The sequence below is a fragment of the Oreochromis aureus genome, linkage group 20, assembly GCF_013358895.1.
Source record: "Oreochromis aureus strain Israel breed Guangdong linkage group 20, ZZ_aureus, whole genome shotgun sequence".
NCBI classification, from domain to species: Eukaryota; Metazoa; Chordata; class Actinopteri; order Cichliformes; family Cichlidae; genus Oreochromis; species Oreochromis aureus.
Window position 1 is genome coordinate 22,848,017 of NC_052961.1, and position 24,427 is coordinate 22,872,443.

At 40.0% G+C, this 24,427-nt stretch overlaps 1 protein-coding gene and 1 long non-coding RNA gene across 6 annotated transcripts in view; one reads left to right on the forward strand and one right to left on the reverse strand.

Moving 5' to 3' along the window:
* LOC116309745 (neural cell adhesion molecule L1-like protein) overlaps positions 1–24,427 on the forward strand; it is a 51,954-nt gene that overhangs the window by 23,359 nt on the left and 4,168 nt on the right. For 2 of the 5 annotated variants that reach the window (XM_039604766.1, XM_039604767.1), the window contains exons 10-27: positions 125–259; positions 797–937; positions 2,971–3,082; positions 4,076–4,239; positions 4,583–4,748; positions 5,095–5,219; positions 5,398–5,502; positions 7,518–7,715; positions 8,061–8,131; positions 8,229–8,451; positions 9,283–9,398; positions 9,810–10,014; positions 10,211–10,333; positions 12,070–12,255; positions 18,583–18,696; positions 18,979–19,140; positions 19,463–19,639; positions 20,591–20,663. In XM_039604766.1, the coding sequence (XP_039460700.1) occupies positions 125–259; positions 797–937; positions 2,971–3,082; positions 4,076–4,239; positions 4,583–4,748; positions 5,095–5,219; positions 5,398–5,502; positions 7,518–7,715; positions 8,061–8,131; positions 8,229–8,451; positions 9,283–9,398; positions 9,810–10,014; positions 10,211–10,333; positions 12,070–12,255; positions 18,583–18,696; positions 18,979–19,140; positions 19,463–19,639; positions 20,591–20,663 (2,596 nt within the window). The remainder of the gene's footprint in view (positions 1–124; positions 260–796; positions 938–2,970; positions 3,083–4,075; positions 4,240–4,582; positions 4,749–5,094; positions 5,220–5,397; positions 5,503–7,517; positions 7,716–8,060; positions 8,132–8,228; positions 8,452–9,282; positions 9,399–9,809; positions 10,015–10,210; positions 10,334–12,069; positions 12,256–18,582; positions 18,697–18,978; positions 19,141–19,462; positions 19,640–20,590; positions 20,664–24,427) is intronic. The other 3 variants (XM_031726430.2, XM_039604768.1, XM_031726431.2) reach the window with 3 other exon arrangements.
* The window catches only part of LOC120435348, a 91,393-nt gene that overhangs the window by 15,456 nt on the left and 51,510 nt on the right, over positions 1–24,427 (reverse strand). The window lies entirely within an intron of this gene.

A 24,427-nucleotide genomic window follows, 5' to 3' on the forward strand; every position in this document is an offset into this window, starting at 1 on the left:
AGGAGCTAATTACGCTTCTATTTGTGGGCACATTTGTTTATTTGCTTCAAAGAGAAAGCTCTTGACACGTGGATGGCTGTTTGTTTTATCTGAGATCATCATGACTCCTCTTAACATCTCCCAGAGCCACCAAAGTGGCTGACAGAGCCTCCTCAGAGCCAGCTCACTGTGATTGGGTCTGATGTGCACATCAAGTGCTCCGTCAGTGGAAAACCACAACCAGCAATAACGTGGAGGAGGAATGGAGTAATGTTCAGAGGTGAGTGAGAATAATTGTTGATGTGGTTTAATTCATATTGCGCCTCCGGGCAGGAGGGCAGTGCAATGAGTAGCTATCCCCGACGTCAAACTGGAGTAATGTGACAGGCAACTGTCTGCTTAGTGTTTGAAATGATGAGATGACTGGTTTTATTTTTCTCCTTCAGAAGTTGAAAGGCAAGGTATGCCAAACAGAAGCATGTGCTAATTGAAAGTAGTTGGTGCCTTCTCTTGTACAGTGTCTGAGTAGGAATAATTTGTTTGGAATATTATTAAATATCTCAAAAGGAAATGTGTTTGTGTAACAAAGGCAATATACACATAATTATATGGGTTTTTAAAAGGTTATATTAACTGTCAAGTCATCTGCCACTTGATTAATTAAAGAGAAGCTATATTTAAGTTGTATTCAAAACATCTATATTTTTTACAGAATTATCCAACACTGATGCTGGTGTTATCCTGAAAAGAACATGTTGATATATTGAGTTGCTTTCATGATGACTTGGTAATTTATTCATGTACGTGTTGCTGTCAGATGACCCAGATAACAGGATGCAAGTGTTTGATGACACTGTGACACTTCTCAATGCCAAAGCGGAGGACAGTGGCGTCTACCAGTGTGAAGCCTCCAACAGACACGGAAATATTCTAGCCAACGTTAACATCATGATCATGAGTAAGTTCTGCGTTGTAGTGCTTTATCTAAAAAGTAGCTCATAATATAATAATATGCTATAAGGAACTGTTTTGGAAGCCAGTTTTCTTTAGCCAGTCTCATTATTTTTGCTGATAGAGATTGTTTTCCTGGTATGATTCATAAGAAGAAACACTTACACCCACTGCTTCATAGCCCTGAGATTTTCTCCTGTATCTTATCATTGTACATCTAAGATCCACATCTAATCATTATTTGCCTATTAGCGTGAATGTAGAGTTTTCTTTCAGCTGAAGTCTGAGTGGACTTCCATTTGTTGTAGTATTCTTTAGAAATGATAATGGAGCCTTTATCCAAAGCATCTCTTTTCTTTACGGCCTCTCATTCACACAGTGGTGGCAAGGAGCTCTAATGCAAGCGTAGCCTGATCATCAGGAGCAATTTCAGGGTTCAGCGTCTTGACTTGCTGCAGTGTAACTGATTTCTTAGTTATTTGACTACTTGTTATGCTTAAATGATTTAGATCATTAAGCAAATTTTAATATTACACAAAGATAACCCGAGTAAAGACAAATGTAGTTTTTGAATGATAATTTTAAAAAGTTGTTCAAAGATACCTGGAGGAAAAAGCAACGGCCCTTTAATCCTAATACTGGTCTGTGCCAGTCTTAGCAGCAAGAATTGCTTAGGTTGGAACTATTCACCTTGTGATTGGTGGACAGCCTTGAATAAAAACTCCTTTCTTAGATTATCCAGTTTTTAAGGCTGAGTAACTAATTTACTACATTCTAACACTTGGTTAATCTTAGTTGTTAATATTACTTCTAAGGCATGAGTCACCAGGAGCCATTAAAGGACCAGTGTGAAAAATTTAGCAACACTTTAGGAGGAATTTGTAGATTTCAGCCAAATAAATACATAAAATAAATTAAGATTATTCTAATACTGATTATACTTATTCAGTAAAAGTACTAGATGTTAGAATCCCTGATAATGCTTTGTTTCAAATGGAAACACGTGTTTCGGTCTTTTACTCAAGCTAATCTGCCATTTTTTTTTTACCTTCCTTGGTTAGGGTTTAGGGATTAGAGATCTGATCTAGTTTTCTACAATTTTCTACAATTTATTTTCTTCTATGAATTCACTGCAACTGAGAATAATACTTAGCTCTTTAATATTATGATAATTATTGATAGTTTTAAGTATAATAACTGAGTTATGTCCTACACACTGGTCCTTTAGCTTAAATGTAGTATTTGCTAACAAAGAGCAACCTCTTGGTTAGCCTATGCCCTGCTAGCTTCTATAAGTCAACATTGTTTTTTTCATCTAAAAAACAAAGCCTTTTATGCTTACTAAAAAAACCTGTCTGGAAAGTCTGAAAAATAAAGTCAGTTGTACAAAAGTCTATGAAAAATGACCTTTCAGTTTAACCTATAGCCTTATTAAAGACTTACCTTCCTTGTTCCTTTGTTTAGTCTCACTTGCTAGTTCCCGGACTCACTGAATAATCTTTGTAAGTTTTGGTCTGATTCAGCATCAAAAACAACCATAAAACAGTATATGTGTTAGAGTGGACCTGCCATGTGTCTCTCAGTCCGCTCCATCCCTCTATCATCACATCTGGTTTCAAAACCCCAGGACACCAACACCATTTTGTTCCTTTTAGCTATTATCTAGCTGCCTCAAATGACCAAAATGCAGTGATCTTATATGTGCAAATTACTTTCATGATCAATTATCAATCACGAATATGTGAAAATTAGAAAAGTAATTTGAAAGATGGAACTAAATTTACTGATGATGAAGATCACGTCCATTTAGTTCGTGTCCATTAAAGTTTTGTTTAACAGGCAAGTAGTTTTATCTCTACAGCCGTGTTTGATCCAGCTGTGGGGACTGGACATAACTAACTGGTGTGTATCTATGGATTAGGGCACAGGACTGAGAAAGTTCATGTTCTTGGATCAATAGAATTGTGCAGTGTTACCAGAGCCTGTGATTTATCTGTATTTTCTTTGACATTTGAGTCAGCTCCTTCCTCTTGCTTTTAGATATGGCTCCGCTTATACTGACAGAGAACAACCAGGAGTATGCTGTAGTAGTCGGAAAGGAAATCACCATGAACTGCAGTGTTTTCAGCTCTCCACCATCCAGCATCTCTTGGTAAGTAGAGCTGGGTTTGTCTTAACAAAGAAACAATTTATGCAAGCAAGTTAAAAGCGTCATTAGTAATTTACACTCGCCTGCCTCTTAAAATATAAGAAATAGCCACTTTTACATATTAATGTGGAAGAGTGTAAAGAGAAGCAGTCTAAAGAATGAACCCGAGAGCAGTATCACAGCAGTGAGTCATGCTATCACTCCCACACTGCTTCAGGTGTCTGTATGACACGCTGTGATGTTGACACTTATGTCTGGTTAATGAGATAATCATCTTCTGTTCCTTGAAATTGGGCGACGTGAATCCCATTTACTATCACCGCTGCTCAAAAGAGAAACAGACAGTCCGTGGCAAAACACAGACGATGACACAAATGCCAAATATTAAGATAGAACTTGTCATTGTAGAAAACCTGCGCTTCACTTCTAATCAGCAACCCTGTGTGTTGCTTTAATTAAGTAAACTGTGTAGCCCATCTATTAAAGTTTAGTGGTGGTCTTGGGAGCTTGAAAAACTTCTTCATCCCAAGGATAAAGGTGTGCTTGGAGCTCTACAGTGGAGAAATCAAACAGCCACTCCATAAACAACATAGAAGAGCCACCTCCACAGGATAAGACTCACCTGTACATTTACACCTAAAGGACAAAAAAAATTGTGAATGGCAATAATCCCATTTTTGGATCAAGATGATTTGAAAAAGGAGTAAAGGAGGCCATCTATGAATGAACATCAATGCAGTCTTCAGAACACTTCAACCCCCACTCATACCTTGCCTCAGGTGACCTCAATAGGTCACATGATAGGATCTAGTTGTCTCCTTTTTTTCAAGCCCTTAAAAATAAAACACGGCATAATATACGACATTCTTTAAAGTGGCAAAAATGAAAACACCAGACGCTTTCAAACTCTGAACTTGCAGCAAATCGGCACCTTTGATTTGCACTTGAGGTGTTGGATAAGTTACGTGGAAGCGCTAAGTAAAGTTTCTCTCCTAGGACCAAAGATGAAAACGCCATCGAGGGGGAACGTTTCCTTGCTTTTGAGAGCGGACAATCATTGAGAATCATTAACGCAGAAAAAGGTGACAGTGGGAAATACATCTGCGTTGCGAGTAACATGGAGGGCTCGTCGACTGTCACTGCTGTGCTGGATGTGAAAGGTATCTCAGCAACATAATTACTGCTTTTTGTAGGCAGGGATATTCGTAGTCACTGCGCACAATGGTAAAAAGAAGAAAAGAAGGAATGTATTTCTTTTTAATATTCTGTGCTTTAAGTAGTTTAATAAGTAGTTAAAGCTAGGCAGTCTATCTCGCTCATATATATATGTTGAACGTATGTTGAAGGAAGTTCCAGCCATAAACAGTCATCTATGAAATCAATGATTTGGCTTAATTTCAGAGACTCACATTGCTATTTAAATCAAGCTGGGCTTGTGAAGATTATTTCACTTGTGCTTTTTTCTTTTTCTTTTTTCCCCCCTGGTTTTTGTGTTATCTTCAGACGCTACGAAAATAGTAAGTCCACCTCTGAACACGCAGGTTGACAGTGGGAAGTTGGCTAAATTGATGTGCGAGACTGAATATGATGCAAGTCTGCAGGACACGTTTGAGCTGGTGTGGAGAAAAGATAACAAGGAGATCCCACTTTCCTCTGACAAAACTTCCAGGTAACTGGTTTTGCTTTGATGGTGCTTTTATGCTGATGCTCTTACTGAGTAGAATAATAAATTCATTAATATAAACTTTTATGTGCATCTTGATCAGAGGATGCATTTTGCTGATGCATTGTCTGCTCGTCTCTATCTATCGTTTAACATGCTACGGTTTTAGTTACAGACATTAGAAAGTTAGACTGTAGCATCAACCAGTGCACTTACTGGATAATAAAAGGCTAGCATGACTAAATTATGCATGGCTTTAAATTCTCTTTTATTATGCAGCTTTGGTGGAGGGGCCTCTGCTTGAGAGGTGGATTGAAATTACTTACTCTGACAAATCTTCACTTATGTTCAGATACTCTGTGAAAGGTGCCATGCTGGAGATCATGAATGTAAACCTGAGTGATCAGGGAACATATACATGCACTGCTAGAACAAGCCTAGATGAGGACTCTGCCACTGCAGTACTCACAGTACGGGGTAAGATGAATTATGTATAGTTAAATATTTATCGCACATTTTTGGAAATGATTTGGCTTCACACAGTTAAATAAATAATGATCAGAATTCTGGTATTTGTTCATTAACGCATTTGACATTCTCTAGATGTTTTAGTTATCACGTTGACAGTTGACGGTTCTTGTGTTCTGCACGGCAGATGTTCCTGATGCTCCGATAAAGTTAGAGCTGTCTGAACTAGACAGTCCAAGGAATGTTGTTTTGTCTTGGATACCTGGAAGCGATCACAACAGCACCGTAACAGGTAAAAGTTAATGGGCAAAAAGCAGAAAGCCTGAAAGAAGGTTTCTGTGTATTGTTGTAAATACTTGTTAATAAAGGTAGGATAACAAAAAAATGGAACGTGACTGAATACTTTGTATTTATTAGTTACTTTTACATGTAAGACACACCCTAACTCAACAGAGTATTCAATTCAGTTCAATATTATTCATTTACATAGCACCAATTCACAACAAGTCACCTCAAGGCACTTCATGCTCTAAAGTAAAGACCCTGCAATGTTAGAAAGCAACCCCAACCATCAGATGAGATGCTTTAGCCTTGCCACTGGGAAAAAGAATCGTATAATGCATAATCAGTAATAATTCATACACAAGGGATATAAAATGCATGCACACAGCTGTAGTGCCTCCATAGTGTAGTAGTTTGCACTTTTGCTTGGCAAGAGAAAGGTCACTTGTTTGATTCTAGCTGAAGACACAAATCCCTTTGGTATTGTGTCAGGAAGGACCTCCGGTGTAGAGCTCTGCCAAATCAGAACATCGAGTGCGATTCGATGTTGCGACCCCTTGTGACAAGGGAGCAACTGAAATTAGCATTCACGCACACCTGTGCTGTACGTGCATGCACTGACCAGAACCCAAGTGTGCGGACTAAAGCTGCTTCACAGTTGGAAAAAAGTCTGCAGGTTATTATTAAAAACTGAAATTGTTTTTTGATGCAACTTTCAAGTGATTTACTGCAAATCACTGAGTGTTTTCATGCTTCCTGTGTGAAAAAGAGATTTAGTTGATGCTGTGATCACTTAAACAAGTGAAGAAAGCTGCAAAGCGCTGAGAATCCCAGCAGGGGAGCTTGTCTCTCATTTAGGCTTCAAAAGAGGGAGGGCTAAATTATTTTTAGTGGTAAGAATTTGTATCGGTTCATCAGTGTTGTGTTATTAATATTCTTAGCTGCGATGGTTGTTACAGTGGGGGAAAAAGTGGCTGTTTTTTGTGACTGAAACCGGATAAATCTTTTAGGACATAACAGGAACAAAAAGTATTTTCAATATTCATCAATAAGTGTTAATATTTAACAAGGATGACAGCATTTTTTCTTAGAAGAATCCTTCATTATAGCCATTTTTACTAGTTTCTTTCTTCCTTTCTTTCTTTTTTTGTATCATTTCTGGGTTTTTTGGCACATAATCACCACCTGTTGATCAGCAATAGCATAATGCCTTTAAAAAACAAAAGAAAAAAACAAAAGATTATTTACAAAGTCACCCACAGGCTCATGGGGGCGCTTTCAAAAGACACACAAACATTAGTAGTAAATAAACTATATACTATATATCTATACAGAGTTTATTTAAGTGCATGCTAATGAACATCATAACCAAAAATATAGGATTGAAACATAACAGTAAAGTAATGAACATCATTAGTCTTTAGGAAGATAACAAAATCAGAAGCACAAAAATATACAATAGACAGGAGGCTTTTAGCTCTTCCTGTGATGTGCCAAATTGTCTTTCTGATCGCTGTTAATGACAGCGTGGTAAGGCGCCTTCTCACTATCCCCTTCAGCTCTGGCCCTACTGTTAATACCACTGTCAGTTCTTAATTTAATAAATTCAAATTAGAGAAGGTAGCACAACCCTTAATCCTAGAAGTTTTGTGGCACAGAAAGGGTGATAAAAAGGGGTTAATATGAATCGTCTATCTAAGGATTAATAATACCACCTGAAATCCTTTTCTCCCTGGTATTTTTTTTCTTACTCACATTGTACTACACTAATGGTCCCTGCCTCCAGGTTCATAATTAGAAATGCATGAGTGGTATTGGTAATCTCATTTAACACTCATATAAGATAATGTTGAATTATTCATTTATCAAGAAACGGGTAAATCAGCACTGATAGATACTGATCGGCGCTGTAGATAACCTCTCTATATGATATAATCTAAGTGAAAGTATAAAAGCCTAATATACGCTTTTAATAATCAGTGGTATTGTCACAACCGCGTGTGTCCTCTCTCTTTGTGAGCACAGAATTTGTAGTGGAGTATGAGGAGAACCGCTGGGAGCCTGGAAGGTGGAAGGAGCTACAGAGAGTCACCGGTAACCAAGCAACAGCTGAGCTAAAACTATATGGGAACCTTAACTACCAGTTCAGAGTGTATGCTGTTAATGCCATTGGACCCGGACCCCCGAGTGAGCCGACTGAACGACACAAAACACCCCCTGCTGGTGAGACCAGCTCCTATTTATTAAAAATGTCTCTCTGGTTGTGTGTAACATGTGAAAGCATGCAAGTTTTAGTACGTCTTTTGAAATGTGCAAACAAATACTTCTTGGGAGAACCAGCCCTTGGCCATAGGACTCTGTAGTAGCCGGGAATGTGGATATGTTTGAGTCACTGAAGCACTCGCAGTCCACACAGAGTGTAGCGGGCACAGATTGCTCTTTACCTATTACTGATCCACAATTACCATAGTGCTTGTTTTAGTTAGCGGGGAAAGTTGCAGTATAAAAAATGGCATCTTTTTTATTCTGCAAAAAATAATTTATACAAATGCACACATGTCTCCAAAGCACCTGATAGGAACCCAGAAAACATCAAAATTCAAGGCCATCATCCTCATCAAATGGAAATCAGTTGGGAGGTATGAGAATTGTTTATTCATTTAAATTTAAAAGACTTGTTATCTGTAAGAAGTTGTTATAGGATTGTAACAATTTCTCTGCACTGTCATATTGTAGCCGCTGTCACCTCTTGAGCGCAACGGCCCGGGCTTTGAGTATAAGGTGAAGTACCGCCAACTCGGGGTGGAAGATAACTTCACGGAGCACATGGTCAACAGATCTGTGTTTCTCGTGAACAACACGCCAACCTTTGTCCCCTACGAGATTAAAATCCTGAGCAGAAACAGCTACGGCTGGGGGCCAGAGCCTAAGCCTGTTACAGGTTACTCTGGGGAAGATGGTGAGTAGTATGTATTAATATATTTCAGCATACGATATAATTACCTGCAACTGACTTCATTACAACATACCCCAAAGCTGAACTGGCATATTTGTCTGCTGGTTTTCTTTTAACTCTGAACTTCTCGTGTTATGATTCTTTACCGTGTTCTCAGTTGTCTTTTGGCATTGTCTGCGGGAAAATGTGTCAGGTTAAGTTCTTTTCTTTTTCTCCCCCCCTCCACTTACCCAAGGTTTTAACCCCGTGCAGGTGGTGCAGTAGTGACTTTTCCTTCCTTCTGCAAAAGGAAAAACAAAAAAACACCACTGCTAGCAGGTGGCAGATAACCTTTGTAGAGGAGAGGGATGTCAAATTTCCACTTCTGTCTCAGAAGCTGTTGGGGATTTGACAGATCACAACACGCTTTGCGCTGTAGGCCTACTGAGGCACGATGGCTGCTTCGCTTTCCAGTGTCTGCTGTGCTCCTACCTCGTGCTCCTGTTGTTACAGTAACGCGTAGAGCAGAAAATATTTACAGTGTCATTTTGTGTCTGGTGTCGATTTTTCCCCTGCTTTCAGTAGCTAATTTGCTTCATTTGACATGTAGCTCAGCATATTTTCTGTGCACTTTCTTGGCTTTTTATACTGACTTATTTTGACTTATCAATTCATCAAGCAACAGAACACCATTCCTCAGCTTAAAACACTGTATTAATCTAACAAGGTTGATGTATTTTGTAACTTTCTGCAACTACAAACATTTTATTTTCAATATGTTGGGAAAAAAGTCTGGATAAAGGTCTGCTGTTCACAGACTTTCTGTGTTTCTCAACTTCCTCCCACCGTCTTTAGTTCCTACTGCGGCACCACGGGACATTGCTGTGGAGGTGATCAACACCACTGTTCTGAGAGTTAGCTGGACCCCAGTTCCACCTGCCACGGTGCGAGGTCGTCTGGGGGGTTACAATGTAAGTTGTCAGCCTCTCAAACATCCCTGCATTTTCAATTCCAGCAAAGGAACTTCAAACAGCAGCGTGTTTTTCTCGGTATTTGAAACTCCTCCAGTGTCTGCTTTCTGAATAGCGCACTTTCTCTGGTGGAATGATTTTTGTCATTTGGAGGACAAACTCTAAAATGAGATGTACTCTCATCGTGACAGCTCATTTTGAGAGTTTTAGTTTTGGTTGGATATAATTTTTAAAAAATGTTTAAAAATTATACCCAACTTTATCATTTAAGGAGTTTTAATGCTGTACATGTGTTGAAAGTTTGAAGGATGCACAGTGTCAAAGTAAAAGAGTGACAAAAAGATGTGTGTGAAGGAGCTCTTTCATTATCTTACTGTCCTTCCTGTTGTTTTATATTACACCCTCTCACAGGTTCACTGGGTGAGGAGAAGAAGTCTCCTGAATCCCGACAAGATTTTAGATTTGAGTCACTCCATGTCCTTTTCTGGAAACAGAAGTCATGTCATTGTGCCAGGACTCGAACCTTTTTCTGAATACAAACTCACCGTTTATGTTTTCAACAAGAAGGGCAATGGACCCAAGAGTGACCCGGTGACCTTCAATACACCAGAGGGAGGTGAGGTGATACTGTGATCAAACATGCTAAACAACCCATGCTTCAGGCGTTTATGCACATGTGCTGAAAACTGTACAAACAATGAATCCAGAATGAATTGCGTCCTTGTGACAAGATCGGTTTTAGATCAGTGTGTTTTTCATCCCAGTTTTTAAAAAAATGTATGCTTATGTCACCATTGTTGTTGTTTGTGTAGTTCCAGAGCAAGTTACCGTCCTGACTTCCTCCATCATCCAGAAAGATTCAGTTAGGCTGGAATGGGCACAGCCGTCAAAGTCAAATGGCATCCTCTCCGGGTACCTCCTGCAGTACCACCTCAGTATGTAAACACACCACACTTTGTAGACCTTTGAACCTACATGTGGTTTTTCATCATAACAGAGTTGTCTCTGCTGTAACTCAGGGCTTTGTCTGCAGTGTGACAGTGGGCGAAGTGTAAGCATTCGTGCAACAGCAGCCTCAGTAAAGGGGACACAAGAGAGGAAAAGATTATTAAAGAGAGAAGGAAGTGTAGAGGGGGTGGATATGTGATACTACAGCTTCAATTTACACATATGGAGGTTTAATTTCGATTTAAAAAACATTGTTGCATACACTATCATCTGCACATCACCTCTTCCCTTCTAATCTCGTGTGGCGTTGTCCCAGACAGTAGGTGGCACTGTGTGACACTGAACCCTCCTCCAAAGTCTGCAACGGCCTAATTGTTTCAAGATACTTTAGCTTGTGGCTTGACACTTCTCTGTGTTTCTTATCTCACATCCTCCTGCATGTTTCCTCCCAAGAGAATCATTTAAACCAGTGCTCTATGTGCCTCTTGTGCTATTTTTTATTTTTTTGCATTTATCACTCAGAAGCTTTCCTTTTTGCAAAAGAAAAAGAAAAAGCACCTTTATGCTGGAGTACAGTAAGAATGAACAAGTGAGTGAGGGGCTTTCATTACACTCTCTGTTTTCAAAGCCTACACTCTCGTTGGCTGACATTTCTGAAGTCTTTTGTGTAAAATGTGAAGGCAGAGACAGCCCTGTGCCGCCTCCACCAGCACCCACAGAGTCTGGCCAGCTCTTCAATACACTCTGTCCCTCTATTTCTGCCTTTTTTCCCATATCAGATGTAAGACTTTACACAGTTATTCCCACACACTGCAATCTGTGGGTGTTTTTTTCTTCTTCTTTTTTTTAGTTGAACTGATTCACCATATCACTTAAATGAAAATTTGGTTCCTATGAATAAATAATATATGTTGCGCTGTATGTGCAGCCTGAGTATCCTTTGGTTTCCTGACAGCGCTGTGTGATCTGTTGTCGGCAACGTAAAATATCCTGTGCTCTCTACTGCCCCTGCAAACCCCCCCAAAACCCAAACATTGTTTTTGCAAAGTGGTACAATGGGCTTGGCACATCAGCTCTCACCTGCGGTTCGGTATTGGCACAGTAATGGCATCACTGAGGGGGGTTTCAAGAGAAGTGTTGCTTTCAGCAGTGCACACATACTGTACTTTGATCTATAATGCATATTTGGTGATATGTTGTGCTACTTGTGATTGTAGCTCTTCTGGTTTCCTTCTACTGTTTCCTTATGCATTCTTTCCCCTCATTGTCTTCCTTCCCATCACTTGTTTTTGTAATTTTTTCTTCCTTTTACGCAGAGTTAAAAAAAATCCCTTCATAGTCTCTGCTCGGTTACCACTTCCTATTGCTTTTCACTTTTCTCATCTCCTCCACCTCCTCTTTTCATCCGTGCACTGCCACTTGTTTACACCCCCCCCCTCCTCTTGAGCTCTTTATTTCCCCCTTTCATCTTCTCTCGCCTTTCCTCATAATGTATTCCTCCTCAGCTTACCTGTCACAACATGTATCTCCTATATTCACTTCCTGCATGAGACAGCATAAAATCTCTTCATCTCTTCCTTCCCTCGACCACTGACCCTCATTATAGCCGTGTTACGCTAACCTCCCGCACGACCCAGCTGCGATGACTTTTTCTGCATCGAAACATCATAGGCTCGCTCTCAGCACGTGAACCGACCTGACCATCTTTCTTCTTCGTCTACAGTTAATGAGACTGCACTCGAGGTGATTGATTCCAAAGAGATCAACATTACCGGGGCTGACACCAACCACTGGACACTTCAGGGATTAAATGGGGACAGCCTTTACCGCTTCGACCTCAGAGCGTGCACTCGAGCAGGTTGTGGGCCTCCAAAGGCCGAAGAGAGCCGGACTGATTTTCCAGAGCTAGGTGAGCTAATGAAATGCATTTAACTTGGGTGCTAGTGTGCCTGTTTATTGGATTAATATATGAAAGTCCCACAGATAAAACACAGCACTGCTGTGATGTATTCATTCATACAAGGGAGAAACATCATTATTATTAAACTACTTTGTATAGTTCCAGTGAGTACAGATCAGACTTTGAAGAGGTCATACTGTCGATTTTTGTGCATAAAAGATGTGTTTTAAAAGAAGGGATCATCCTGATGGTGATATTGGACTTAACTGAACTTAGAAACCATCTGAAAAAGATGAGATTAGAAAGAACCTGTGTGTTGAAATATTACTTCCTCTCTAGAGCTTCACTCATCACAGCTTAACCTCTCCAATGAGGAGTGTTTGTCAGACACTATTTAACAATCTAGCACCAGTTTTTGTTTAGTTCTGCAGGATACAGTAATATTTGTAGTGGAATCCACTTTTAAATCACATCAGAAATTTGTGATATTTTCATGCAAAGCTGAAAACAACTACATTTAAATCATTAAAAAACACAAGGCGTAACAATTTCAAGGTCAGCAATAAAACTAAAGGACAATTTTTCAACATTTTTAGCTCTTTTGTACAAATCCTTCAGTTGAGAATGTCCTTCAAGATACTAAGGTGGGTTTGATGTACTTGTCTAGGGCAGAAATGTACAAATATGTCTGTGGCTCAAGGATTAATTGGCATTTTGATAGGGGGAAACATGACATTGTAACTAACTAAAAGTGTTAGAAGTCAGATTGTTATTCAGAGCAAATGTTTCTATAGGGACTAAAACACTGCTTGAACTCAATCAGACGTATCCAAAACACAATCAGGCAGACCAAAAGAGACCACACCATCAGAGGATCAATACACGACGCTTTGTTCACTGAGAAAATCAGAATTAATAAATTTGCTAACTAAAGAAAGCGAGACCCCTATCAGAAAAGTCCTATCAAAAAACATCTGTCTTGTTGTGGTCATTAATGTGTCTCTAAACCAATTCTCAGGAGGGGAAACGAGGCCAAATACTTGGGGTGGGCTAAGATGTGCCAGCACTGCACAGAGGATGACCGCAAACAAATCTTATTTGCTAATGAATCCCACTTTAATAAAATCAGAAATGTGTATGTATGAAGAGAAGAGAGGATGAAAATGTAGTTTATCAAACCCGCACCTGCATTGCATCAACTCCAGACGACGTAGCACTCCAGCGTGACACGCTGCGCTCTCTGGTTTGCATCTTTGTGGAGAAGGCTTCATACTGCTGAAGGATAATGAGCCCAACACAACTCAAAGCTTTGTAGAACTACTTGAATACCAAAAGAAGCTCAAAAGCCACGGAGCATCAAATCATACCAGGTTATCAGACTTTGCACCAGCTTGTCCATTCCAGCTCAAGTGCACAATGCCATTAAAGCAAAAGCTGGGCAGAGCATTGAGTATATTACAGAATTTATGTACATGTTTTGAAGATTAAACTTTTTACCCAAATTTATAAGCTCATATCATTTTATAATGAGAAAAGCTGTATTGAATGCGAAGCAAATGCAAAATAGAAGTATCTTCACAAGCCCCCTCAGACTGTAAATTATATATATAAGATGAGGGAGCTACTGTAACTGAAACGGGCAAATTAAGTGTCAAGCTGCTGCCTTAAAAAGCTCGGTGAAATTGCCTCCCTAATGTCCTTGTAAATGCTTTCCACAGTTTGCATATAAAAAGGTACATCTCCAGTTTTCGTATGACAGCGGCTGTGAATATTCAACAAACCTGCAAGTAGAGGAGCCGAGTGAACCTCCGAGTCTGCGGTTTAGTCTTGAGCCAGTTGGAGTTTAAAAGCAAAACGACGATTTGGACATTTCGAAAGGATACACTGAGCATACTGAGTGCAGCTCATTTAAAACCGGCGCGCTGTGGTTCCTCTTTTTGACTTTGTCTGGCGGCGGACGTGTGCAAATATTTTATCCTTTAAAGGCTCTTTTAAATAAAGCGATGTGAGAAATTACAATAATGTGATTAAAGAGACTGTAAGTGAAAGCAGGAATTAAATTGGTGCCACTTTGCTAACTAAGAAATGGCTGCACCCTCACAAAAGTCTTAGAGTTAAGGGCTAACTTGACTCATGTTATACCAAATGAATTTATCAGAGGAGCCAGAAGTTGTAGACTTGGAGCAGATCACTTGCTTAGCCTTGATGTGAGGTAGAAGCAAATCAGTCACATGAGAACATAATAAAGCTGATATTTGACAAAAAATACTCACTAATTCACAAATAACTACGAAGATGGTGATGGCTTTAATTTATATCTTGAATAAAATCCTCTCCACGAGCTTCTCCTTCTAGTGCTTAGCATCCATTTGCTGGCCCTGCATGTTTTGATGAAAGTTATTCAGTCTTCCCGAGCTTTTATGCTTCCTTTGAGAAGCTCTGCATCTTGTAGGTGGATGTCGGCCCGAGAGCCATTAGATGCATTGTTTGTAAATATGGTTGAGTAGAGGCTCGATGCGGAGATAAAATAGCTCTGTTTGAGAGAGCTGTCCTCGGGGCACGTTAGTCACAATGCAGTGGAGGAGATTTATGGAGACCAACAGCACAGAGCAGGGGCAGAGTGAATTTAGAGACGTTAACGGGGAGTGATGGAGTGACAGCAGGGCAAAAAAAGAAAAATGAATGCACGGGAGCTGAGTGAGGTCAGGCACTGAAGTAGTCCTTTTATAGTTCACCTTTTTGACTGAATAAGCTTTTAATGCCTCTCACCATTTAGCTAGGATAAACAGCTGCCTGCCTTGAAAATATTCTGGATAAATCACAGAGTGACATGTCTGAACTACAACAATTACGCAGACCCGTGTACGCGTCCACATGTCTGTGCTTGAAAAGCTTGCGATGCCAGTGAGTTTCTGAAGTGCAAGCCAAAAAAAGGGAAAAAAAAGGGTAAAAGAATGGGTTGAAACACGAGAAACACAAGCAGGAAAAAATGGGAGAAAAAAAACAAAGCTAACAGCCACAGAGAACAGTGTGGCACACAGTGGGAAAAATATCTATTTTTCTCCATCAGGTCTCAGGAGATAACAAAGGAGCAAAGATAAAGCAGGCTGCAAACTTGACAAAAAGCACAGAGGAGCACATGCCTCAAAAGTCACACAAAAATAACCAGCTTCTCTGGAGATTAAATTATTGCTCCCCGACACAGCACTTGAACACCTAAGTTGTTATCGGCAACAAATTTGCTAATGGCTCGAACGCATCTATTTATTTACTTTGAGTTTCTTTAGAAAAACAATCACAGTCTGAACTTATACCTCGGATATCTATGTACACAAACCCCCCCGGCTATCCAGTGTTCAGTCTGCAGATTTTCTTGTTATTTAAACTTTTGCTTGCCTGCTGCGCTCTGTTTTTGGATCCTCATATATTTTAATGTAAGCTCAGGTAGCGGCACACTTAATTCGCACCAAATGATGTGAGAAATAATACATTCAGGAATTCACCGCATTCACAAATGAGGTAATATGTCTGCCACAGGTAAAGATACCTTTTTTCCTCCCCAGTTAGAAATTCAAACCTTGTTTAAATTCATATAACTTATGAATAATGTAAACATGCAGGGCTGTTTCTAGCTGTTTGGTGGGCCCAATGCAAGATGTGGTGGTGGGGTGCGGCTAGATTGGTAAATCTAAATTCAACAATCTCCGGTTGACCGAGAAAATAATAATAAAATGTAAACTGTGAGGCTCCAGGTGCTGCATTTTAATCAGAAAAAATTATTGTTATTTTTTTAAATTTAGGAAACGAAATTCTTCAACGTGAGAAAACAATAAAACAATAAGTAAATAAACTGGACTGTGGTCCAGATGAACACAAACTAAATGAAACCATTACTTGGAATGAAAATTTAACCAGCGTTCTTGCGAATGTGCGGACGGCAACACAAGATGAAAGGAAAACAAAATAGCATATTAAAATGCAATAAACGAGCATCTGTTTGGAAGTGCAAGTAGTAAAACCACAGGCAGAGCAGTATTTATGTTGCAGTTTAAAAGGAACCGCGTGTAACTGTGAACACAGCCTTTATCATCCACAACATGTTTACTTCCTGACATTTTTTTAGCAAGGCGGCTCAAACACTGGCTCCCCCTTCCACCACAAGCGAACCTACATTGTTAACAAATGCCTTACCTTTACCCTGTACACGTTACTCATCTTCATTTCCTCCCTTTTTAATTTTTTTGGGCTGAAGCTGAATCGGGATAAACCCTTTTCGATGCCACTCAGCTGTCACTGTTATTCTCCTACTGAGGTGATGTGCGGCTGTCGGCTATCCCATCATACACGCCGGCACGTCACTCATTACCTGACAGCCTGATGATGAGGAGTTTGAATTACCCCACAAACACAAGACGCAGCTTCGTTTTCTTTGTAGCTTAGTTTGAGGTTATATCCTACATTTAATACTTAATCATATAATTGCTTCACTAAACACATGAAGGGGTTTAGCTGGCTATAACTGAAGACAGGTCATTTTAATTGAGGCTGAGCATCTGCATCTGTGTATTCCACATATTTAAAGAAACAGCTCTGAAATAAACAACGCAGCATTTCAGACTTAAAAGGGTGAAAAGTGTCAAAATTGTTAAATAACCTCAATTACCCAATAACTATATTGCTAGCTATAATTCTATACTTTGCTGGTATTGTTGCTGGTGCTTTTCACCTCTCCAGATGTTATCCTCTTCTCTGTTCTCCATGGAAACACCTCTGTAGCACATGTTTAGCTTCACTGTATGTAGACCAGCCTTCAATATAAGGGCATAAATTACAATACTGGTGATTACCAAAATCATTTTTTGTATGTTTGTATGTTCAAGGTATTTGTTCAAAATGATGAATCCGAGAAGCCAGTTCAAATTTAGGCAAGAAACAGGAATTCAGTCAATTTTTAAAAACTAAAACTTTTTAGACAGATTTAAAAAATATTTGCGTTTTCTTGTTTTTATTTGCTATATATGCATGTATCGTCACTAGAATAAGGTTATTAGTAGTTTTCCGTAGGTAACTGTCAGAACAAAACTAGATGTTTACGTTTGGTTGCACAGTGCCCTCTAGTGGTGCAGATGTCAACCAGACTTCAAATCCAAAGCAGCACTTGATGCAGCTACACACACAGAGCTTGTATGTGTTTGTGAGAATGCACTTTTGTTCTCCGGTGGCCCTGCAAATGTGTCAGCATGTGTTTGTGTGCCTGGTCTATAAACCTTAAAGCAGGATTTTCATAAACATGTAATCTTCTGCTTCTTCGATTTCTTTTTATCCCTCTGAAGATTTGTCCCAGACTCCAGCTGTGGCCCCTGCTCAGAGCAGTATGTATCACCGCCTGCAGCTGGTGTAGCTAGCCAACATAGAAGTGGTGGTAGAGACAGACGAGGTTGTAGGCGTGTTGGTGTAGCAAGTAGCTTTCCATAGCCTCAGCAAAAACATGTCCTTTATAGTTATCCAAATATAATTTTGGTGAGTCCTGTATACCACTTCGGGAGAGACAGAAAGACATTTCTTTGTGCAAATCACTTGTCGGAAAGTGACAGTTGTGGTTTAAATTTGCAAGTCAGATTTATTGTTCAATCCCTGCTGCAGTTACAGGGTGTCTACCGCGGTATAAGTTGCGCTGTGCTTGTGCAGTTACTGCCATTAATGCAGTTTTCCCAGTCGCTCTAACAAATTCCGCCTTTATGTAGTCTCGCTTGTTGCACAATATATTAGACTTGACAGCTTTTGTAGAAGGAATCTAACATCTGAGGTTTCTCTTTCATTCCAGGCTACAACTGCTCTCTGTCTGTTCCCAGCTCTATCTCAGGCAATTCTACTCATCCTTCTTTAGGTATATAGCTCACACTCACACATGCGCAGCCAATATTAAGCCTGTGAGCTCGTCTTGATGTACTTGAACTTTCAAGTAACAATAGTATTCGAGGCATGGAGTTGTTTCAATCTGCTCTGATATCTACTCGTGGTGGTGGGGGGTGTGCCACGAAATGCCAGCTTTATTTAACGTAGAGGGAAGACTAGATGTCACTCCCGCCCACGATCTATATATCTACCCTTTATGAGCCCAAATCCAACTCCACTCAATTAAGTCTGGGACCGGGAATTGCCTTTTGAACTGTCTTTTTGAAGGGTTTCTGCTAGACGCACTGTTCTCAAGCTGCAGGGGATCCTATTTGCCTCTGCTAATCCTCTTTTCCTGCCTTCTCTCTCCTTTTCTCTCTGCCTGTCTGCGTTTTCCTTTCCTCCTTATTTTCTTCCCCCTATTTCTTCTTTCTTTATCAGTTCCAGCCCTGTTGAACATAAGCTCTTACGTGAGTGACACCTTTGCCAAAATCAGCTGGACTGCCAGAGAAGAGCAGCGGAGCTTGCAGCTTTATGTGGCTTATATGAATAACCGTAAGCTACTTTTCCTGTCCCCGCCTTGCTAAACATTGATAGGAATTTAAGGTTGTATCATGTTTAGGTACACCTAGGGATGTTTTACATTAACACCTAAAAATATAGCGTAAGCCTCCGTGGTTGCTTCAATCCCTTCCCTTTAAAAATGGATTCAGATGTGTTTAAGTTATATTTAGTGTAACCATAATACTGGAGAACCATTTATTAGTCGCCAACAGCACATCCTCTTCTGCTAATACAGACTTGCTGCTTGTGCACTTCCTGTGCTTGGCTGTGTAGGTGATGGGAACTGGCGGATTTCAGAGGCTGTAAACACTTCTCAAAGTTTCCACATAATTGACGGGCTTGAACCGAAGACGGTGTACACTGTGCGCCTCATGGCTAAGAGGCTGCTCGATAACGCTAGTATTTTCGAAGACGTTATCGAGACACGCACCAAAGGTGAGAGAAGCAAAGACTGTCAGCGTCAGTAGATTTTAGTGATAACAACACCAGCATATCATTATCAAACCGACTGAGTGACTGACTGTGCTGAACGTGTGAATTTATTCATTTTTTTCTTCTTGAATCCTTGCACATTTGCTTTTGTCTTCTTCCCGTCTAACATCTGAGTAAAGAGTCAGTGTGACATCAACCCTGAGCTCATCCCATTTTTTTTTTTCAATCAAAGATCAAGTTGTTTAGGAGTGCTCGAGTGGTTGGGACCACCTAATAGACCCGGTGTGTACAGCTGGTTCTTGAGCTCTCTTGCACTTGTTTTCAGATCCTGAAAGTCTGAAGGGCAGCTTTTCAACCCACGGCTGGATGATTGGGACCATGTGCGCTGTGGCATTGCTCACCCTTGTTGTGGTCATTGCCTGCTTTCTGCGGAAAAACAAAGGTGGCAAGTATGCAGGTACGCCATCGCCACAGCGACAAGAAAAGCTCGCCATGGAAAAAGGTCAGTTAGTCTTTAGCCAGGGTTGAGTCCCTTAAGTCATTTTGAGCTAAAATTGACTACTACCAATTTATCAGGATTATGCTTTTGGGCCTCAACCCTGAGCTCAAACCTGTTTATGCATGTGGGTCACCTTTGCACGGCAGCTGCAAGCTGCAAATAATTGGTACGGCCGTGTTAGTTTTCTTAGTGCCGCTGATTTCATACTTGTCAAGACAGACAAGCGGGAATCAGCCGCCTTTGTTGCACTCCTCTCCACTGCTCACCTGAGGAGACCTTCCGAGCTCTTCCATCTCACTATTGTGCTGCCATGTATCAGAGTCAAATTCAGTCTCACAATGGGCCTGCCTGCAAAGTGTCTGTTCACTCTGTTTCTTTCCTCTCAGCCTTCATGCTTCCCCATCTTCTGCCCACTCCACTTCTTTGCCTGCTGTAGCTTTGACATAAAGCCCTGAATTTTTCATCAGCTCCTTTGGATTCCCCCCTTTTGCCCATCCAGTTCTTTTCAAGGAACCCCTCTTTTGGCTTTCTGAAATGCAACTGGTCTTTTCAAAGTGTTGTTTGCACAAAGAGCTGACATCCAGCACTTTGTGCTAGACACGCAGAAGAGAGGGTTTCCATGTAAAGACTTAATGTAATGTTTACACAGATTTAGCTCTTCTCAGATGGTTTTGGTCATGACTTCTCAATTTCTAATCTTACAGTGTTGAGATTGCGTATCGCTAAGTGGATCTTTTAAGCTTAGATATGTTCAGTTTTGACATTTCTGCAGTTTCCAGAAATACTGCTGTTTGAGTTATTTTCCCTTTGTAGGATGGTAAAGACAAGATCTTCTAAAATAAATCTGAATCTGGAGACTTATGGATGCACACACGAGTAAAATATGATTGCATCTTTGTGTGAAAGTGCTGCACTAACAATGGTGCTAAAGTGCCTGTCTTGCCCTCTCGGCAGTGAAAGAAAAGGAAGATCCCCACTCTGACACGGCGTCACAGAAAATGAATGATGACACCTTCTGTGACTACAGGTGAGCTATACCCCTTTTCTGTACGCTGCAGTGCCAAAGATTGATGAGAAATATCTATTTTTTATTATCTCAAAAATCACTATGCTGTAGTCAAATTAATATGCTGGGCATATGTTAAATGTTTTCTGGCTGAAAAATACATTTTTGTCATGTATCACTGTGGTGTCTTTCCCTCCCACCCTAAAAGCAAACCGCACATTCATGAGCTTTACCAGGATGAACCTAGAAGCCAGTGTTCTCGTCATTTAATGGGCTAGGTAATCACACGGTGTAGTTAAAAGTAGTGGTTAACACACAGCACAAGCTTTGTTCCCTTTTAGTTGGAATTATGTTCTTTCACTCCTGATGACGTGCATGTGTCTGTTCTACAAAGTGCTTAAGTCACGTAGTTGCTTTAGGCATCAGTAGGCCATTTGTGTGCTAGTCTGTGTATGCTTTTATATATATATTAATATTTTTTTGAATATTTGTGCACTGCTTGCCTCCTTTTGTGTGTGTTTGAGTGTTTTATTGGTGTTTTTTTTTTTAAAAACTTGCTGTCATTCTATGTAACACAACTTACTGCGTATATTTCTTTGAGATAAATGCTGCAATTTTTAGTCAAAGGGTCTAAATATTAAAATTATTCCATAGACTTCTAATTTCCATAGTTTTTGCCCTCCCTTACCTGAGAATTTCTGAAAATTCTCAGGTGAAAACTGAACAAACACCCTTGACTGCAGCTGGAGCAGGCTGGAGGTATCAACAAACCTCGAAACTCATTTGTTTGCTTGGCATTTGCACGGCTTCAAAAATCCAGCGGAGAAAAGATTTATAGACATGATCAGTCTTTAAAAGATCTTTTTCAGACAACAGCTCTGATACCAGCTATTTAAACTGTTTTTTTGTAAATCTAGACTACAATTAAACTGTGATTTCACTGCAGTCTCACACTGCTGACATGAGCCTGTGTTACTGACGAAGTTCTCCTTTCAAACACAGTTGTGTTGTGTAAAAAGTTAGTGAAGGACTCGCCATACTGTTTCCCTTAGAAACAGAAAGCTCGTTTAGTTTGCAAGTCTTGTTCTCTTTCATGTTTCTTGTTTTTACAAAAGGAAGTTTTAATTTCAGTTTAGCTTTAAGTCTTAGACCCACTAATAGTTCTTCCTGTTAAAAGGGAGTTCTTCCTTCCCACTGTTGCCAAGTGCTTGCTCATATGTATATATAAAATAGTTTAGCAAACTTTAGGGATAATAAAGGTTATTGAAACATTACTAGTTCCTGTCTGTAGTGCCTCAGCTTACTTGGGAACTTAATAGATGCAGATTTACTTAAATAGTTTTAAGTAGTTTTAAAAAAGAGGAAGTTCCTACTGCACACGCACAGATTCTGGATACACGATAATTGCTGATGGAAAATATCTTACATTCTGTGAGGCAGGAATAAACTAAGAATGACAAATGGTTGAAAAACCAGCCCTTTGAGCCCGAAGCAGGCAGCTGTTGTACTTTATAATAGCTGTTGAATTTCCATTGTTTGCATTGTTTAGCTGCTACGGTGATAATTTTGGGGAATTGAGCGAATCCTATTTTGCTTGACAGCATTGCGGCAACTGTGTGACAATGGTGTGTTTGTTTGTGCAGAAAGCACCTAAAATAGCCTCTTCTGCCTGCTTTGATTCTTCTCGTCATCGTATTATTCAGAACATGATTACTCACAATTGTGTGGTTGCTGCCAATTGCGTTCCTGTGCTTCTTGCCAAGACTGTAATTCTGTTAAACAGGAAAGAATGCATTGTCCAGTGTCCATGACCCTGTTTTTATATTACGGACCACAGTTACTTAGTGGCGCAGATTTGCTTGATGTCGCAATTGTGATAAAAAGTGCCAACGGGAGTGAAAAGTGTTGCAGGCAATCTACTAAATGAACAGATGCAGTCGGTTCATTTCAGTAATGAAAACAAATTAGCAAGAGACGCGTAAATTAGCAGGTCAAAAATGAGCGGACCTGATGAAAGAGCGAGAAATCGACTAAGAAAAAACGGCATCCATGCGTTTCCTGAGAAAGCGTTCTGGAGCAAGGGGAAACGCCTGTGGGGTCTCCGAGGCTGTGGCAGCTGTTCGCTTGATAAATCCAATCGCTCAGTCGGAGTGTAAGATTTATCCAGAGATTTATCCAGAGTAGGCATCCCTGTTTTTTTTTTTGTGCATGCCGTGTGAGGATGCAGCTATTTATTAAAGTCAAATCAAGGAATCTTACTCTCAGCCAACTGTGGGAACAATCATTTTCTGTAAGATTACAGTTAAAATTACAAGGACATGATCTAACATGCTCCAGGTCTGAGCATCTAGACACATTTTTGATGCTATCCATCCATTTATTTATCTTTAACCCAGTGCTGTGAAACTCATTGTACAACGTGAGCCACATATGGGACCAACAAATGTGTAAATTTACAGAAAACTATGTTACTCCATTTCCACAGCTGTCCTGTAATTATAAAAATTATAAATATAAAGTTTTCATTAATTCACAGAAAATTTACTTTAAATTTACTTCATTTTTCTCTGGATTAACTGTAATAGTAGGAAAACAGGAACGTCCCTGTTATTTCATTGTTTATCTGTTAGTGATTGGTGTAAGGGAGCAGTCTTTGTCAGGAAAAACGGTAAAACTTATGAAAATATACTTAAAAGTGCAAAATCTATGCACTCCTTCACATTTTCTAAAGCTCTTTAACGTGCTGGATTGGAGACTTTGGTGGGCCAATTCTGGCTCCCAGGGCTTATGTTTAACATCCCTGGTTCAACTGCTTATCCAGTTCATGGGAGACTGGGGCCTTTCTTGGCCATCATAGGGCAAGAGGCAAGGTACGCAGTGGACACGTCACCTCTATTACAGGATCAGTATAAACAGTTGTAAAGGTACCGGGCACATATGCGTTTTTAAAATTTAATTTGATTTAGTTTTTTTTTCCCGGACAGCTGTTCTCCTCCTGATGCTTCACATGAAGTTCTGCTCTGTTGAATCAAAGTAACAGTATTACTGACGACCACAAATATATTGGGGCACAGCTCCAAATAATCACGGTGAAGTGGTAGAGGACAGAGCCAAAGCTTTGGCACGGCACTCACAGCTTTGGACCATCCACCAGTCCTATTTATATGCTCATTCTCATAACTTCTTCCACTGACTTTCCAAATAAATTAACACTCTTAGCAGCAACTATCACAGTCAAATCAGCTGCCAGCTAAGACATGGTGCAACGTGCAGTAAACTGCTAGCCACAAACTTTAATAAATCACATTTGTGTGATTCATTTAAACGCTCTCCTCCCCAGATTTTGCACTCTGAAAGAGAAACGCCTCCAAATACGTACACAATGAGGCCAGGAAAGAAATAACTGTGTCCACACCCGCCGAGTGACTCATTTCTAGTAGTTTTGCACCGGCGACTGTATTATGCATTAATTGGCTCAATATAGGTTACATGTATTAATTTAGGGCTGCACGCTTAAAAAAAAAAGAAAAAACTGTCAGCAGTGGCTACGATTGTGCATAGGTGCTGCAATGACTTCCAGGCATCCTTTTGGTAAAGTACTATTTTCTGCAAGGTTGACGAAATGGTACAGAAAGTCTTAAGAATGTGCCCAAGTTTTTTCTCCTTTTTTTTCCACATGTGAAGAAAGAACTGGCAAAAAAAGGAAAATGCTGTGATATTGAATTACTTTCTGACAAACTTTATTTCGGAGCTCGCAGGGCAGGAGAAACCCTGGTGTTTGTTTG